Source organism: Phascolarctos cinereus, unplaced genomic scaffold (genome assembly GCF_003287225.1).
Source record: "Phascolarctos cinereus isolate Bilbo 61053 unplaced genomic scaffold, phaCin_HiC Scaffold_4;HRSCAF=312, whole genome shotgun sequence".
Classification (NCBI taxonomy): Eukaryota; Metazoa; Chordata; class Mammalia; order Diprotodontia; family Phascolarctidae; genus Phascolarctos; species Phascolarctos cinereus.
In genome coordinates this window covers 221,973,457-221,992,827 of record NW_027555847.1, presented here as the reverse complement: position 1 = coordinate 221,992,827, position 19,371 = coordinate 221,973,457, and the positions used below count along the sequence as shown (strand labels likewise).

Sequence of the window (19,371 nt, the reverse complement as noted above, 5' to 3'; positions counted from 1 at the left end):
TAGTGATGTCAAACTCAAAAAAAAAAAAGAAAAATAGGGGCCACTAAACAGTACGTAAGTATTCCTGAGGGCTGCAAATTGACTTAGTTTTAAAATGTAATATTGTCTTTTTTTTGTCATATTTTTATTTATTTTGTTAAATATTTCCCAGTTACATTTAAACTGGTTTATACACACTCAGGAGTGTGGTGGGCTTTGTGTTTGACTCTTTTGCCGTAAAATACAGAGATGAAGTGATTTGCCCAAGGTGATGCAGCAAGACTTCAGCCCAGGGCTCCTGGCTTTGAGACCAGCTCTCTATCCTTTGTGACATACTGCAGCTATTATTGTCCCCAACTTACTGATGAGGAAACTGAGGCCCCAAAAAGTTTCAGTGACTAGATGAGGTAGAATTTAAACCTAGGTGTTCCAAGCCTAGTACCCTATCTATCTACTAGATCATTCTTCCTCTTGCCTTCCAGAGCCTCATCCCATGCCAAGAATTGGGGTGGATATGGGTAATCTCCCCAAAAATCTACATTCCAAGTCTTCTTCAGTCTTCCCTCCTTCAAGGGAAGGTTTGGTTGTCAGCCTTAAAGTTCCTTTGTCATCCTAGGTAGCCTAAACTGACTGATTTATTCCTCTGTCTCAGGTCCCTTATTCTTCCTTGGCACCGGGTTTTCTCTCTCTCTTAGCTACAGGCAAGATGTTGGCAGAACGCTCTGCCCTAAAGATGGCCTTTTTCATAGGCTTCCCTTCTAGGCTTCGCCATTGAAGAGAAGCAGTAGTGACTGAGACAAGCCTGCTGGCAAGTGATGTGTGGCCTTCATTCCATCCTTTCTTGGTCTCTGAAATCCCCATTAACAGGCCCAGGTCACCTTTCCCTGAGCTCTGGACACCTTCCATTCCTCCCATTATGTTTTCTCCTTCTTTGAAACCCTCTGATTCTGTGAGAGTTGAGTTTTTTCTCCCCTCAGCCTAAATGTCTTAAGGCTAGAAGTGTTGCTTAAATGATAAAACGGTGTCTCACCTATCACGCCATCCTCGTGAGAGTTTGATTAATTGATTGACAAACTGGTTTCAGAACACACTGCAGCCTGAGGAGCCTCTTGCAATGAATGACCCCCGAGTAAGCCCCCGTCTCTCAAGAGCAAGCATCCTTTTTGGTCAGCTCATACAGGTAAGACTGTTCAGAGCACCCCGTGGTCTGCACTGAGGCTTTGGCATTTCCATGTGCTTTCCCTACAAAGCTTTTTTATAAAAATAACAATAGTTTTTAACTTTCCAAAGCCCTTTGACATCTGTTATCTTATTTTATCCCTGCAATAAACCCATGAGATCATAAGATCACAGAACCATAGACTGAGAGCTGGAAACGATCTCAGATATTTCTAGTCCAGATATTTTTACGCCTAGTTGACTAGTAAATTAATATTAGTAATAGCTCACGCTTATAGAGAACTTAAAAGTTTGCAAGATGATTTACAGACGTTATCTCATCCCACTTGCACAATAGTCCTATGAAATGTGTGCTATTATCATTTCTATTACCCAAATGAGGAAACTGAGGCTCACAGAGGTTAGACCCCATCCAAAGTTACACAGGGGGTATCAGATGGAGGATTTAAACCCAATTCCTTTGAATCTAGAGTAAGTGTTCCTCTCGCTGTATCACACTGTAATGAGGGTAGTAAGAAAAAGCAACCTTCAACTATATCACAACATGATGAGGGTAGTTGGAAAATGAGGTCATTTGCTATTATTACCTGGTCTAGACTGTTCATGTGGGGACTATTTATTCTAGAAAATCAATCTGTCAATCAGTAAGCACGTATGAAGCATCTACTATGTGTCAGGCTCTGCAATAGGCGCTGGGAATACAGAGACAAAAATGAAAAAGTCGCTGTTCTTGAGGTGATGGGAAGGTCAAGGAGGACCATCTGATTGTACTTAGACAGGTTTAAGAATCTGCTCATCATTAAAGGTCATTCATTCACAACCCTTCCCAAACTACCCCCCACCCCCACCCAGAACAGAGAATAAATCCATTCAAGGCTAGTTAGAGACCAAAGCTTGGGGATTTAGTTTCAGCACTCACAGAGAAGACTTCTTTCTGTTTTGTTTTTTCAGTTTGTTAGTCGATCTGAAAACAAATACAAAAGGATGAACAGCAATGAACGCGTCCGTATCATCACTAGTGGCCACCCAGGGAACTTGGCCCGGGCCTCACTCGATGTTATGAAGCCCTTGTCAGAGAAGCACGAAGGTAAGAAGCGCCTTTGGAGACACTCTTCTGGATGCCTATAGGAAAACTGGAAATCTGTAGATCAGATGTCTATAGGAAGCCACCCCAAAGAACCTGAATCCCCTTGTCCATAGCAAGGAACTTAGTGTAGACAAAATGCTCACCATATCCTGGATGGAGTGATTTCATCAAGGAAGATGGGCTTTGGGGCTAGCAAGATTGGGAAAGAAAGGAGCAGTAATTGGACACATTTGCCTGAGGGTGAAGTGTCATATCCTCAAGGTTGGGGTTGACATCTGTATAACTCCTGGTGATTAGGAACAATTCTTAGTTGAGCACCTTCTGACCAAGAGGTGATGGGCTCAAAGTGAAAAATGAGACATGAGTTTTCAGACACAGCCAATATGGGAATTTGTTTTGCTTGACTACATATATTTGTTACAAAGGTCCCATTGTTTTCCTTTTTCCCAATGGAGAGTGAGGGTAGGGATGATTAGGGAAGGGGATGCTATGGATAGAGTTGCTGAAGAAAAAAGAAAAGAAAGAAAAGAGAGTCTTTGAAACCATGTCTTTTAAAATGCACAGAAGAGAATAGAAAGAAGGCTAGAGGGAATCACAGACCAGCAGGACAACTCTGAAAACGCGCAGGTTGAACTGATTATATGTTTGATAAGAAAAGCAAGCTGCATGTAATAGAGATTCATGGTTTCATGTACATCCCTCTCTGTTCTGTGTATGTGTGAATGATCATTTTAGTTAATGCCCATTAAGTTTAGAACTTTTAAAATGGGGGGAATAGAGCCCAGAATACTTGGGCGAGGAAAGACAGGGTGGGTCTGGAAGCTGAGCAAGCACAAACCAAAAATCCAGGTTAAGTTACTGACATTTATTAAGCATCTACCGTGTGCAAAGCAGTTTACAAATACTATTATATTTTATCCTCATAACAACCCTGCAAGGTAAGTACTATAATGATCTCCAATTTACAGTTGAGGAAACTGAGGCAGAGATTAAATGACTTGCACAGGGCCATGCAGCTAATAAGTGTCTGAGGCCAGATTTGAACTCAGATCTTCCTGACTCCAGGCCACACATTCTATCCACTGCACCACCTAGCTGTCTCTAGCTACCTGGAGATGAGAAGAACAAGAAAATCCATTTGCTAGAGCAGGAATTCAAGCAGGAAAGACAGTGATGGATCAGAAAACAACATACAGGGATATTGGAGACGTAGACTTTTTGTCTAACTCCACCCATCTCCCCAAAGTTCCATTCCTTCTGGGTGGCCTCCTGTATTTCCTACTCCCACCCTGGACCAGCAAGGTCCTGGGTCAGATTCTCCGTGCCTTCCTGATTCAGTAGAGCCAGTAAGACCATGAAGACATTGCTCAGAGGGGCAAGATCCCATTCCCATTACTTGTATCAGGCTGTGACTTCCCCCATCCCACTAACTAAAAGTTTGTGACAGCTAGTAGCACCCAAATGCTGATGTTAATTGGAGTTGTTTGCTGTGAAGTATTTATTTATTGATATTTTTTCCCTCCCACTGGGAGCCTTTTGCCATTCCTCGGGCTGGTGAAGGGGATGTTCACCACACAGGCACAGCTCAGGGTCAGGGAAGGAGGAAAGAGGGCATTGCATTTCCAGCACCATTGCCAACTCTCTGGTTGAGAGCCTGTTTCCTTATCCCACATCTGAAGGGGTAGGACTAAGAGTGGAGGGATGAATGGGACCTAGCCAAAGTGAATGTTAGCTAAGCCCCAGAGGAAAGCTCAGTGTCCATTATGGCCAGCCTATAAGATGATGACGTCATCTCCAGCAACAAGCAGGAGGCCTTCTGTCAATCACACGACTAAAAACCAGACCTAGAGAAATGTTGGGGGAGAAGCTGCAGAGATCTAAGCCACAGTGGTGCTGGGAACCAAGAACATGGATTTTCTCCAGCTCTTGGCTCTACAATGCCTTCTTTTCCCACCACTCATAGGCAGCAGACTGGCCTGACACTTCTTTCTTCTCTTGCAGATATGGACTCTGATAATGACCTCAACAAGAGACTCAACCTGATCCCATACAGCGCGGTACGTTCCTTCTACTCTGAGCGCCGACGGCCCATCCTCTTTACCCCCACCATGCTAGCCAAGACCTTGGTGCAAAAGCTGCTGAATTCTGGAGGGGCCATGGAGTTCAACATGTGCAAGCCAGGTGAGTGGGGTGGGGAGCTTAGCCCCAGGACATGGACAATAGGAGAAACCCTTGGGTCCATGTCAGTCCTTGCTAGGTTGCAGCTGTGTGAAGAAATACACAAGCATATGCATGCATACGCACCCATGCACACATATCTCCCAGCCTCCCTTTCCTGTGGAGGTGAATTAGTACAGAAAATGGATGAAGTTAGCATTGTCTGCTACTCACTTGATTTAAATTATGACTCACCCTCAGGTAGTGAGTGAGTGGCTACTTTCCAGGTTGGCTAAATAATAATAATGATACCTCATCTTTGTATAACCTCAAAGTCTTCTCATGTGCCTTGTCACATTTACTCTTCACAACAACCATGTGAGATGGGATTTAAAAATAAGGCCTTACAAAAAGGTAGATACCATACCCATTTTACAGGTCAGAAAGATGAGCAAGGGATTTTGTGAGCCAAATCTCAAATCCAGGTCATAGATATGGAGCTTGGAGACCAAGTCCTCCCCCTCCATTTTATAATTGAGGAAACTGGGATTCAAAGAAGATGAGAAATTTATATGAGGTCACACATGTAATAAGTAACAAAGTCAGGCTTTCAACCCTGGGCCTATGACTCAAAATCCAGTCTGCCTTTGATTGCCTGCTAATTCCTTGCCCAGGACTCTTCCTACCATGCCTGACAGTGGGGGGGGAAGGGGGGGGGAAGTGAGAATGCTCCAGATGCCTTATTCTGTGTAACCTCCTTGTGGAGAACTGGGAGAAATTTTAGGGATTCTTGCTACCCTTATATTCACAGGAATAAATTATTTGTCATTATATCTTCTCCAGCACCTATCTTGGCACGTGACATTATGGTAAGTATGGAATGTATGTTCTAATGAATGAATTAATTAATAAATGAATTAATGAATTAATGAATGGAGTGACTTTGTGAAAGGAACTAAGATATCCCACATAGCAAAACAAGTGAGCAAACTCCCACCAGTGGGTTGTGTTCAATGCTTAGAGGCCTATGTGGAGGGGCCATGTGTCTCGGGATAACTATAATAGCTTCAAGTCACATGAGCTTCCTTTCCGGCTAGGGAGATGACTACCCCAAAATGCTTTCTCTGCACCTTGAATACCCATGAATTTCTCAGTCTCTTCCCCTCCCCCCAACCCTCCAGGCCTGGCCACAGCCTTGCCACCTGTGACTCACATACACACCACAAGGACGTGTGTAAAGAGAAAAGAGGTTTCATTTCATGTTTCAGGACAGAAGTATTTTCCAGCTGGCGTCCTGACCGACGTGGTTTTTGCAAGGCCTTATTTTTAAATCCCATTTCACCGAGCTAAACTCCTATGCTCATTCCATTCCACCTTAACATGCCTGATGCTCCCCTCAGTTATTCATCCAGGACTGTTTGTGCCTGAGGGCTCCTTGCCAGGGCCAGATGTTGGCTCTTAAGGGTCTTTCAGGGTCTTTGCCACAGTCTTATCCTTCCATATTAAGCCATTTTGCCTTAGTAACCAGCAGTGGCCTGGACTGTTGCTAACTGCCTCATAACCTCTTCTCTACAGCCCCTTGTTAAACTGTGAGCTTTGGAACTCTTTGGTAGTAGGACATGACACGCCATTGGCCACTCTGGCTCTTTGGTGAGGATTGCTCAGTGCCTTGGTGTGGGATTTGGGCTAAGTGGGACTTAGAATTATAGGGTTTTAGAGCTCAAAAGAACCTTGGAGGATACTTTAGCCAAATTCTTCATTTTGATAGGTGAAGTGACTTGTCCAGGATCACACAGCCAATTAGTAGCATTCAGTAACTAGAACTAAATTCTAGGAGCCCTGACTCTTAATTCAGTATTTTCTACCATTTTTCTCTCATTGGGTACTTGTCTTTGGCCTTTCTTTGTATTCTCCAGTGCTTAGCATGATGCCTAACACATAGTAGGTACTTAACAAATGCTTCTTGGTTGATGGCTTACTCCTGGTTGGTCAAAGCAGAATCTTCTGAGCAAATGAGATGATTGTACTAAAAATTGGGAGGGGGAGGCAGTAAAGGGTTTGAGTGAAAGAAAAGACTCCCACAGTAGGACTAATATTCCATATGAACAGAAATCAGATCCACTGTACTATCTCATGCTGCCATGGATCCAGAACCACACTGTTAAGGAAAACTCACTATTGGTATGTCAGTCAATAGCTAAAAAACTGAGGTCATCTAATTCAAGCCCTCCCTCATTGCCAGCATCCTTTCTGCATTATCACAGATAGAGTGGACATTCATCCCCTGATAGAACACTACCATTAATTACGCACTATTGTTAGGCTTTGTAAAAGCAATAGGGAAGTATGAAAAAGAGTCACTTGTGTGTGTGTGCGTGTGTGTCTGTGGAAAAAGCAGTGACTCTGGAGTGAGAGTTTCTGGGTTCAAATCTTACCTGTGTGACCTAGGGTAAATCTCTTCATTTCCTTGGGCCTATTTCCTCATCTGTAAAGGAGGGGGTTGAACTAGGTGTCTAGGTCTAAGATCCTTTGAGAGAGGGGGGAGAAGAGACAGACAGAAGGACAGAGACAGAGAGATGGGGGAGAGAGATGGGGAAAGGGAGAGAAGAGAAGATGAGAGGAGGGGAGAAGAGGGGAGGGGGAACAGAGGAGAGAGGTAGAGAGAGGGGAGAGGAGAGGAAGGGAGAGAGAGATAAAGAGGGAGGAAAGGAAGGAGAGAGGGAAAAGGGTGGAAGGGAGAGGAAGGGGAGAAAGAGGAAGGACGGATAGTGTTACATAGTGGATAGAGTTGGCCCTTTAGTTAGGAAAACAGGTTCAAGTCTCACCTATCACAAATACAGGCTATGTGACTTTAGACAAGTCATTTAAGCTCTTGGAGTCCACAGGCAGCAATCCAAGATTATAAATTGCAGAGCAGGTACCATCTGCCATAGTAGCAGGAGTTTCCTTTCCCTCTATTAATGAGTTTGGGTCCAATATGTGGAGTGTACCAATTTAGAGTCTTAGACAGTCGCCTGTCAGCACTGAGAGGTTAGATTACTTGCCCAGGGTCACGCAGCCGATATGTGCCTGAGAAGGGACTTGAATCCGGATCAAGATGACTTTATACCAGCTCCCTATCCATGATAGTATACAGGCTCTTGTGAAAGATACACATATTACATGTGTGTGTGTGTATGTATACATATGTGTGTATAGACACACATCAGTTATTTTCATACATATGACACTTTGTTGATACTTGGAATCATCCATGATTTTATTGGTCTGAGTGCAGATCCTATCTCTTCCCCATTTCATGTGTTTTAACTTCATGAAACATTCATCTGGGGACTGACCCTTTGGTGATGAGCTCTGCCATACTTAGTGAGGCTATTCCTTGGCTACTCAAGATACAGGGGTGTGTGTGTCTGTGTGTGTATGCATACGAATGACAAATGGTCTATCCCAGACTTATACTTACACCTTTTCCAACTTAATAAGATTCAGTAGAACTTACACTCTGCCAGCATAACTTTCATGAATCCAAGGTCATCTCCATGTTGCTGTGGAGCTTACGAATAGGTTGTAAGGTCATACATGACAACTGTCTGATGACTGGGGTAGGCAATAAGTAAGTAGTACAGGAGTCTAGAGGAGGCAAAGGTCACTGGGGGCTAGGCAATGGGAAACTTTTTGACAGCAGAGCTGAGTCTTTGAAGGATAGGCAGTACCCTGGATGTTGTGCACTAGTAATGACATTTGCAAAGCATTCAGTTAACTCATTTGAACCTCATAACAACTGCGTATAGTATCACAGGTGTTAGTATTCCCTTTTTACAGATGGGGAAACTGAGACTGAACTAATTAGTGTCTAAGGTGGAATTTAAACACAGGTTTTCCTAATGCCAAGTCCATTGCTCTAGACATTATGCCTCACTGCAACTAAAGCCTTGTCTTTCTTCTCCCCAGATATTGTAACAAAGGAGGAGTTCCTGAGGAAAGAAAGAACAGAAACCATCATCTTCTCCCGGGAAAAGAATCCAAACACTTTCGAATGCATTGTTCCTGCCAATATTGAAGCTGTAGCTGCCAAGGTGACCTAGGGTTGGATTTAGCCATCTGTGGTCTATCTATGTATATGCATCTTTCTTTCTTATAAATCTAACGATCCATTTGCTACCATCTTGGTAAAGGCCAGAGTTGGAAGAGTTGTTCCTGTTTCTTTCCCTCTCATACTCCCAAGTTCTTAGCCTCTTTTTTCCCCTTCTTTTTCATTGTTTCCTCTCCTCCTTCATGTCCAAATTAACTTTCCAATTGTACTGGCCCTTTTCTCCGCCCTTTTCTCCTCCCTTTCTCCAGCTTCTCCACTGCCTTTGTGTACCGGACTTCAGTATGTGTTTATTTAGCAGAACCATCTTCTATTTTTAATGGTTTTCAGTGTTTGTGTCCTAGTTTGCATTGTTAGGTATGTGTGTGTCTGGTTGTGATAACAGGGCCAGAGATAGAGAAAGCATGTGTCAGTGAGAGACAGACAAAGTGAGAGAGTTGGTGTCAGGCACGACATTTGCTGAACAAGTGGAAAGTGGAAGATTAGAATGGTCTTTGGCAGGGGATGAGAAAAAGTATATGTATACAATTTAAACAAACACTTTGGTTGTCCTGTTTTCTGGTCCTCAAGTGCCCGTGCATTGTGAAGCCTATCAGTCCTAAGCGCTGGGGCTATTCCTTACCCCAGAAAAGAAAAATGCTCGAATTGAGGCCAATGGCATTACTGTAGACTATGGAAGACATAAGCTTTCAGATTTTTTTTGGCCATTTCAATGAAATGGAACAATTACATACAGGTAAGTGGCTAGGGATTTTACATTTAATGCCCATCTCCTGTCTCCTTCCTGCCTTGACACGTAAGACAAAGACTTGGGCACAAGTATCAATAAGCTTAGGCAGCTAGGCAGCATGGTAGATAGAGCGTGGGGTCTGGAGTCAGGAAAACCTGAGTTCAAATCCAGCCTTAGACACTTAGTAGCTGTGTGACCCTGGGGAAGTCACTTAACCCTGTTTGCCTTAGTTTTCTCATCTGTAAAATGAGCTGGAGAAGGAAATGGCAAACCTTTCCAGTACCTTTGTCAAGAAAACCCCAAGTGAGGTCATGAAGAGTCAGACATGCCTGGAAAACGACTAAACAAATCAGTAAGCTTACATACCATAAGCTATTATTTAGGGTTGTTCCTCTAATTTAGTGAGCTATGATGATGGTGGATTGGGGGCATGAGTGATAAGAATGACAAAGAAAGATAATTGGATGGTAGGTTTAGAACCAGGAGGGATGCCAGAAGCCATCTACACCGGAGTTGTCAAACACACAGCCAGCAGGCCCATGCAGCTGCAATACTGCACAGTGCCACCTGAACCAGATTAAAATGTAATTGGGAAATATTTAACAAAATAAATAAAAATACAGTTATCCCTTCCACATTGCAGGACTTAGGGGTGTAGGACTTAGGGGTGATCTGGAAAATCCTCACGAAATTTTTTGGCCCTCCTTTCATACCAGAGAAGTCTGAATTTTTTCTTTTTGTCTTATGGGGTGTTTACGGTACCTAAACGCAAACTTTGGGTTAAGTATTTGGTCATAGGCTCTGTGTCAGCTGCTGGCCTTTGTGTGTTGTCTGCAAAACTCCCAAGAGATTCCCATTTAATTTCTTAGGCTGACCCAAGATATACTGAAACCGCAATGGGTAAAGTCGTGATGTAGAAGGGATAACTGTACAGTAAAACATAGAGAACATTACATTTTAAAACTAAGTCAACATGCAACCCACAGAGATCCTTATGTACAGATTAATGACCCCCCCCATTTCTATTTTCTATGTGTTTTGACAACATTGGTCTAGACCAATGCCTTCATTTTACAGATGAAGAAACTGAGCCCCAGCAATATTAAGTGACCTGCTCTAGGTCACACAGGTAGTAAGTGGCATAACCAAGGATTTGGGACCAAAATGACTTTTAGCTTAAAAGTGACTTCTATCTAATTCCAAAGGCGTTTGTTGTTCAGTTGTTTTTCAGTCACGTCCAACTCTTTGTGACCCCATTTGGGGTTTTCTTAGCAAAGTTACTGAAGTGGTTTGCCATTTCCTTCTCCAGCTCACTTATAGATGAGGAAACTGAGGCAAACAGGGTTAAGTGACTTGCCCAGGGTCACACAGCTAGTAAGTGTCTAAGGAAGGCCAGATTTGAACTCATGAAGATGGCTCTTCCTAACACCAGGCTAGTCCTGGCACTCTATCCACTGCCCCACCTAGTTTCACATTTCAAAAGGCATTAAATGCCAACTATAAGTCAAGGATTGACAATAGAGTGACCTAGAGCAGGTCACTTGATATGTGGTCCATGGGGTCACAAAGAATGGGACACAATAATATGTCAAGGCCTGCGCTAGGCACTGGAAATACAGATATAAAAATGAGACAACTCTTGCCCTCAAGGAGCTAACATTCTTTTAGAGACAAAATGTACAAATACAAGTATATCCAAATTATAGCTAGGATGAGTACAAGGTAATTTCAGGGCCAAGCATGAGCAGCTGAGGGATCTAGAAACATCTCCTGTAGGAAAGAGTTCTTGAGCTGAGCTTTGGAGGAAATGAGAGGTTCTCAAAAGTCAAGGCTAGAAGGGAGTTGCCTTCCAGGTATGGAGGACAAACTATGCAAAGGTGTAGAGATAGTATACTGAATTTTAGAATGCTATTTATGTTAAAAACATCAAGAAGGTTGGTTTAGCTGGACCACAGAGTATATAAAGGTCAGTAATGTAAGCTAAGACGAGCCCTTTTAAATGGAAACTATAGAAGTTAGTTCATATTTGACTCTCAAGGCAATAGGGAGCCTCTGAGCACCATGCCTATCTTTGAAGAGTTTACATTCTACTAAGGGATATAACACATAAAAAGATAAGTACATACGTGATTATTTGAGAAGAGAGAGCATTCTATCATTGGTTTCTTTTTAAAAAACTTTTATCAATTTATTTTGATTTATCAACAATCACTTCCATATGCTTTGGAGCTGAAAATTTTTCTCCCCTTTCCGCCCCACTACCCTCCCCAAGACGGCGCACAATCTGATATAGGATTTACATTTACATTCCTATTAAACATATTTTCACATTAGTGAAGTTGTAAGTAAAAATTAAAACCAATAGGAGGAACCATCAGAAAGAGGAAACAAAACTCAACAGAAGGTAAAAATAAGTGATAGTGATTCGACTTCCATAGTTCCTTCTTTGGCTGTGGACAGCATTTTCCATCACGAGACCTTTGGAGATGTCTTAGATTCTTGTATTTCTGAGAAGGGTTAAGTTTATCAATATTAGTCATCACACAATGGGGCTGTTATTGTGTATAACGTTCTCTTGGTTCTGCTCATATAAGTCTTTCCAGGTTTTTCTGAAGTCAGCCTGTTCATCATTTCTTATAGCACAATAGTATTCCATTACATTCATATACTGCAACTTGCTCAGCCATTCCCCAATGGATGGGCATCCTCTCAATTTCCAATTCTTTGCCGCCACAAAAAGAGCTGCTACTATCATTGGTTTCATCTGGGAAGTAGCATATGAAATGAATCCTGGAGGAAGCCAAGGATTCTGAGAAGGAGTGTATAAGCCTTTGCACACTTAAGGCAAGAAAAGTCACTTTCTGATTAACCAGGAAGTTGCATTCTAGTACCCTTTTAGAATTGTTGTGCCCATGTGCTAAAAAGAAACATATACAATAGCCTTGAAGGTAGGCTTGAAGAATTGACCAGCCCACCAAAACATTCACCTGCTAGCAGACCCCTCAAGCCCTTTCTACCCGGATGCAGTCATCCCAGGGACACGCTTAATGGCAATCAGTATCATATATCTAAAGTATCACCCAGGGCCACCATCGGTCAGCATTGCCATTTTGTATTAAACAGCTTACTTATAGCCTAATTTATTTCAGGCCCTGGCCTCCTGGCCTAACATGTATGGCTATGCTCTATAATGTATAGACATCTGAGGAGTATTAAGTGTATCTCTGGGGGTGTTGGTCTAATTGGATCTGTGCTTTCATTTTTCATCTCTAGCAAAAGGGTGCTTTTAGTTTCTGGTTTTCACTGGTTCCCCAGCTGCCGAGACTGACACCAGCCTTTTTCCTGTGCCAGCTTCTCTGTTGGACATGCTGTCTGCCATTATACAGGCTCATTCATATACCTAGACATACATACACGTGCAATATGGAGATTTGTCCTCCGGTGACACTGTGATGGTTTTGTTTCTAGAATAAACACTGTCTGCTGGAAGCCGGGATAAGCTGCACAAAAGATTTGATCAAAGCGAAGATCTACCCCATCGTTCTCTTCATCAGAGTTTCAGAGAAGAATATCAAGAAATTCAGGTAATGTCTCAGGGATTTTTACATTTTTGTATGTCGACCAGCAATCCTGCCTGTAATCTGTGAAGGTCCCCCAGGAACTGCCTAAGGAAGCCTGCCTGAGCCTTTGGAATGTTTCATGCTCTCCCCATTGGTGTGGCCAGCTTCCCAGACGCTACCCTAAACAGCCTGCCACTGCCCCCACCAGTGGCCCCCCTGATTAGTCCTTGCACAGAAGCCACCCCAAGCCATATCACTCTGTGTCCCCACATGCACCCACCCACCCCTTGCATACAGCCTGCTGAGTCCTGACCGTGCCCCTCCCTCTACCCAGAATGCCCTCCTTTCTCAGCTTACCAAACTTCCTCAATTTAAAAAACCCTGCTTAGAGCTTGCTTCCTCTGCAAAGCCTTTCTTGATACTCCCATCGCATGGCTGCACATTTTCAGAGCACTTATGAACACAGAACACCTCAGCAGTTAAGTTAAGTTAAGTTAAGGCTTACCCTTCCTTAGTCTGTTCATTTTAAAAGGAGGATGAATCTAACAGCAGCTCTCTCACCGGGTTGTTGTGAAGATCAAGTGATTTAAATATGTAAAACACTTTGTAAATCTCAAAGTACTGTATAAGTGTCAGCTAGTATCAATAATGAGCATTTATTAAGCACCTACTGTGTGCCAAGCACTGAAAATAAAAAGATAAAATTGAAACCATTCTTACCCTCAAGGAATTGATACTCTACTGGGGAAAACAACATATGCACATATAAGTAGAAACCAAATGCCTACTTAAATTCAAGGTGGAGAAGCAGAATGATGTAGCTAACAGAAAGCCAGGCACAGACTCAGCAAGGTCTGCTTTCAAGGCCTATCTCTGACCTGCTGGCTTTTCAACTACGGGCAAATCACTTTACTTCTCACTGATGTAGGCAACTCTCTAGGGCCGCTAGGTGGCGCCATAGTGCACAGAGTGTTGGGCCTGGAGTCAGGAAGACTCACCTTCCTCAGTTTGAATCTGGCCTTAGTAGCTGTGTGACCTTGGGCAAGTCACCTACTCCTGTTTGCCTCAGTTTCCTCATCTGTAAAATGAGCTGGAAAAGGAAATGGCAAACCACTCCAGTACCTGTGCAAAGAAAACCCCAAATGGGGTCACAAGGAGTAGGAAACAACTAAACAACAAGAAGACAACTCTCTAAGACTAAGTTTGAAAGCAGTTGCCCATCTGCAGTGGTGGGAGGCTCCTTACCAGGGAGCTCTGTATACTGATGAAATCACTGAATTGGGGGGAAAAATTATATATATATATATATGTATATATATGTATGTATGTATGTATGTATGTATGTATGTATGTATGTATGTATGTATATATATGAATGATAATTTAGGAGGCCAAAAGAGGAAGTAGCCAATCAGAAATAGTAATAATAGTTAAATAACAATAACACATTAATTATAAACATATAACAATATGTCACTAACATAATAATAACAATAATGATTATGATGATGATAGATAACACTTATATAGGTTTTCAAAGCACTTTACAAATGTTATCTCATTTGACCCTATTATTATCCCCATTTTACAAATGAGGAAACAGGTTGAGAGAGGTCAAGTGACTTATATACTTATATTCATATCATTTGTATCATTATATGGTTTATATTATAATATTATTGATGATGATAATAGAGTAACTAGCATTTATATAGTGCTTTAAGGTTTACAATGCTATCTCACTTTATCCTCACAACAACCTTGGGAGATAGGTGCTATTATTACCTCATTTTACAGCTGAGGAAACTGAGGCAGTCAGAGGTTGTAACTTGCCCAAGTAAAGAGATGGAACTTGAGTTGAGCTAGAAGAAGGCTTGGCATTCTGAGATTGTAAACATAAAATGTTAAAAAGGTAGAAGACAACTGCTCAGGTTCTTAACCCCGAGTCAGAGAACTTGGAATTTTTTTGGGGGGGGGTTGTTTTGTTTTATTTATTATCTTGACATAACTAAGTCCCAATTAGTGCTAATAATGCATTCCCAAGAAGTGGTCAGATTATTCGAATTCTCATCACATATTTCCTTTGGGCTAGAATGAGTTACCATATTTTTACATATAATTATAATTTCAAATAAGTACACATTTTATTAATGTAATAATTTCATGGGATTCATTATTGCACTAACTGGGACTTTTTTATAACTATCTAGTAGAATTGGTTTCCTCTGTAATTCTATGCACTTTATTTTTTTGCATTCAAAAACATCATTCTGAGCAGGAGTTCCTAGATTTTACCAGGATGTCAAAGGAACTCAAGACACACACAGAAAGGTTAAAAATCCCTGCACTAGAGATCATCTTGTTTAGCCTCCTTATTTTAGCTATGAGGAAACTAAAAGCCCAGAGAGCCATACCCAAGGTCTCAAAGCTAACTAGCTAGTGGCAGAAGTGAGACTAAAACCCAAGTCTCCTGATTTCAAGGGTACCCCATTGCCCTCTTGCACTATATTAACTGGCATTTTATTCCACACCTTTTCCCCCAAAACTTATCCAATAAACATTTATTAAGCACCTACTAAGTGCCAGGCACTGTGCTAAATGCTATAAGTAACAGGCTACTTACCTATTGTGTTACTGTTTTGTGCTTCATTTCTGAAAGCCAGACCCCCCTTCCCTACAGCCTTCCTTGTTCCCTTGTGTCCTGCTGGGATATACTGGGAGCAAAGAAGCCAATAAGTGTGACACGGGCCAAGGCCAGGTAGAGCAAATATAAAAATTGCCTTTGGTGCAGCCTACCAGGGGTAAGTAGGCACGGGGTAGGCAGCGGCAGTCAGAGCCCCTTCGCTCCTCACAGTCCCCTCAGTTCCTACTCCATAGACAAGCTGTGAGATTCACGAGAGACAACCTACACACAACACTTTGAACTCTTTGAAAGCTTTGTATAAATGTCAATTATTATTCTACCGAGCTAGGGAAGTAGAGGTAGCTCAGTGCTGTAAACAAAGCACTGGGTTTGGGGGCCAGAGGACCCAAGCTCAAATCTCTGCTCTATTAATCCCTATGTGAAATTGTCAAAGTTCCTCAGCTTCCCTGGGCCTCAGATTTCTCATCTGTAAAATGAGGAGGTTGTACTCAATGTACTCAAAGGTCTCTTCCAGATCTAAGTCTATGAACTATGAACCAGCACCATATGCACACATCCAGGATCCAGTAGAATATAAGCTGCTTGAGGGCAGGGACTGTTTTATTTTTATCTTTGTACTTCCCCCAATGTCTGGCATGTAGTAGACACTTGATAAATATTTGCTTTGTTTTATTGAATGGAGATATCACCGTTTCCTGAATCTTTGAATTTTTTCAATACTTCTGTTCAGCACCTCAGTCTTGAACACTTTGTAACAATACCAATCAATTGAAAACATGCATTTATAATAATAATACTTAACATTTATAGAGTGCTTACTATGTGTCAGGCTTTACGATTATTATGTCATCTGGCCCTCACAACAACCTTGTGCTATTATTGTCCCCATTTTACAGATGAAACTGAGACAAGCAGCAGTTAAGTGACTTGGGTCACACAGCTAATAAGTATCTGAGGCTAGATTTGAACTCGAGTCTTTTTGACCTCAGGCCCAGCACTACCCACTTCACTGCCAGGCATTGTGGTAGGCACCAAGGGTGTAAAGACAAAAACGATATAGTCCCTGCCTTCAGGGGGGCAAACATACACATATAAATATTTGCAAAATAAATATACGGGAATATCAGTTGAAGAACCAGCTATGCTATTATATACAGAGAGCTGGTTTCAGAGGACTGGGGGTTCAAGTCCTGCCTCTGACACATTCTGTTTGGGGGGGGGGTTGTTTTTTGCTTTTTTTTTTTGTGGAGGCAATCAGGATTAAGTGACTTGCCCAGGGTCACACAGCTAGGAAGTGTCTGAGGTCAGATTTGAACTCAGGTCCTCCTGACTCCAGCACTCATGCTCTGTCCACTGTGCCACCTACCTGCCCACACACACACACACACACACATTCTGGCAACGTGATCCTAAAGACGTCACTTAACCTCTCAACAGCCTAGGTAGCTCCCTAAAATTATAAATTGCTGAGCAAGTGTTTATCTGCATTTATCTTGTCAAGTCACCAAGCATTTATTAAGCACCTACTATGTGCTAGGCACAGTGTTAAGCATTAAGGATGCAAAAAGGGGAGGGGGGGGAATCATTCCTTCCTTCAAGGAGCTCACAGGCAAATGGAAGAGACAACACGCAAGCAACTATATACAAACAAGATATATAAATGGGCATTGGGAGACGGAGTTTGTTCATTGAGTTCTCTGTGCCAAAGAAATCTCAGGTGTTATTCAGAATAATTGGAGGAAGGAGGCAATAGCCGCTGGGACGATCAGTAAAGGAGGTGGAGTTGGAATTGGGCTTTGAAAGACACTAGGGATGCTAAGAAGTGGATGGGGAGCATGGCCTCGTGTTCCAGGCATGGGAAACAGCTTGCATAAGGGCCCAAAGACAGAAGATGAAATGCATCAGCCTGTTGCCATGACCATTGTCCTCTTTCCTGCCAAGGACAAGTTGGGGGACAAAGCAGTTTCTTTTACACGAGCACCACTGAGTATGTCTGTTGTTCTTGGGCCATAGGAAACTGCTGCCCAGGCCAGAGACGGAGGAGGAATTTTTAAGGGTGTGCCGCCAGAAGGAGAAGGAGCTGGAAGCCCTGCCCTGCCTGTATGCCTCAGTGGAGGTCGACATGTGGAGCAGTGTGGAGGACCTGATCCGAGTCATCAAGGAGAAGATAGGAGAGGAGCAGCGCAAAACCATCTGGATCGATGAAGATCAGCTATAAAACAGGCCTCGGGTCGAACTGGACTTGTCAGTGATGCGCAGGCCCTGACCAAGCAGAGTCTGGGCAGGCAGAACCCACCCAGGGCATTGCCCGGGGCTCCCCACTACTTCTGTGCCAGCTCTATTTTCAGGTTGCAGATGGAGCAGACATAGATGGGAGGAGCTACTCGGGCCTGTGGGTAATGGGAGCCCCAGGGACTGAACTCCCACCCTGATAAAGCAGCCTCACCGTAAGATCCCATTGCCCTTCCCCCTACCACCAGGGACAGCAGCGGCTGCTTTAACTGTGGGGATGGAAGAAAATGTGGGAGGGAGTTAGGAGTAATTTATTCCACGAACTGCCTGGACCCCATCCCAGTAGTTCAGCACTCCTGATGTTATCAGAGCACAGAAATCTTCAGGGAGACATGGACTCAGCCAAAGAACACTGAACCCAAGATCTCTGGGTTCCCCCCAAGACCAGACTAGCATTTGAATGTAACTCACTAGGGACTCTGCTCATTGCCTGGTCATACTGGGTCCCCCAAAAGCAAGACCACTTTTCTCAGCTGTGGTACTTTCCGTGGGGTACTCGTGTGGGTGTCCTGGCCAGGCTAGAGTGAAAGAGGCATGGTGCACTGTACTGATGTTTATTTTTTTTTTGCATTAAAGTCCCCCAAGCCCTCTATTCTCCATCATTTCCATTTATCCTCTATCATTCCTCCATTTTCCAGTTGGCAGTAACTTTAAGCATCACCTATTTTCTCACCCTAACCCCTTCCCAGTATTGTACGTTTAATTCTGCATCCTTAAGCAAAACATTTCAGAAAAGGCTCCAGGCGTCTTTGTAAATTGTAAGATGAAAAGATCCCCTGGGTGGTAGGGAGGGTGTGGGCAGTCTCCCTATACTGTTAATTGCATGGTATTTATAGGACCACAGGGTCATAGACAGATCTGGCAGGAGCCTCAGAGGTCATCCAATCCAACCCCTTTGTTTTACAGAAGAGGAAATTGAATTCTAGAAAGGAGCAATGACTGGCCAGGGTTACACAGGTAATCAGTGGCAGAGCTGGGATTTGGACCTCCAGGCCTCTTATTTCATGGCTCTTTTCCCCTACCATGCTAATTCTCCATCAGAGTCTAACTGTAGAATCCTAGCGTCATAGATTTAGAGCTAGCAGGGACCTCAGAAACCATAAATCCCAGTCTTTATCTCAGTTTCACTGTCTCCCACCCCCTGCACATCACCCCTCTACTCATCCAGGCACTCCTTTGAAAACCTCCACCACCAGGTTCAAGGCTCTGGATTTAAGCCATGAACTGAAAGAATAAATATTCTACATCCTTCTGGTTGCCTTTGTTTCATCCTTTTGAGAGAATCTGCCCAGAGCAACCTTCCTTCCTCCCATTAACCAAAATGCCAGAGAACTCTGTGATCACACCATGATCAGGTGTGGTTTTTAAAAAGCAGCAATTGGGCCCAACTAAACCCTTGGCTTTATTTTATAGGCCTGGATCATAGGATCATAGTGCCCAGCACATAGTAGGTGCTTATTAAATGTTTTCCCCTTCCCCTTTGAATCCTTCCTAAGTCCTGTATGTCCCTGGGTAAAAGTCACTTAACATCTCTGGGCCTTCTTTCTTCGTCTATAAAATAGAGGGGTTGGACCAGATCTCTCTCTAAATCTATGATCCTATGATCCAGGCTTATAAAATAAAGTGAAGGGTTTAGCTGGGCCCAATTGCTGA

At 43.0% G+C, this 19,371-nt stretch overlaps 1 protein-coding gene across 5 annotated transcripts in view; it reads left to right on the top strand.

The window, feature by feature from the left end:
* The window catches only part of CARD11 (caspase recruitment domain family member 11), a 133,411-nt gene extending 114,442 nt beyond the window's left edge, over window positions 1–18,969 (top strand). For all 5 annotated transcript variants that reach the window (XM_020975231.2, XM_020975234.2, XM_020975235.2 and 2 more), the window contains 6 exons: window positions 1,064–1,159; window positions 2,110–2,245; window positions 4,247–4,426; window positions 8,354–8,478; window positions 12,691–12,806; window positions 17,440–18,969. In XM_020975231.2, coding sequence (XP_020830890.1) covers window positions 1,064–1,159; window positions 2,110–2,245; window positions 4,247–4,426; window positions 8,354–8,478; window positions 12,691–12,806; window positions 17,440–17,644 — 858 coding nt within the window. In that variant the 3' untranslated portion in view covers window positions 17,645–18,969. The remainder of the gene's footprint in view (window positions 1–1,063; window positions 1,160–2,109; window positions 2,246–4,246; window positions 4,427–8,353; window positions 8,479–12,690; window positions 12,807–17,439) is intronic.
* Window positions 18,970–19,371: the final 402 nt, after the last annotated feature.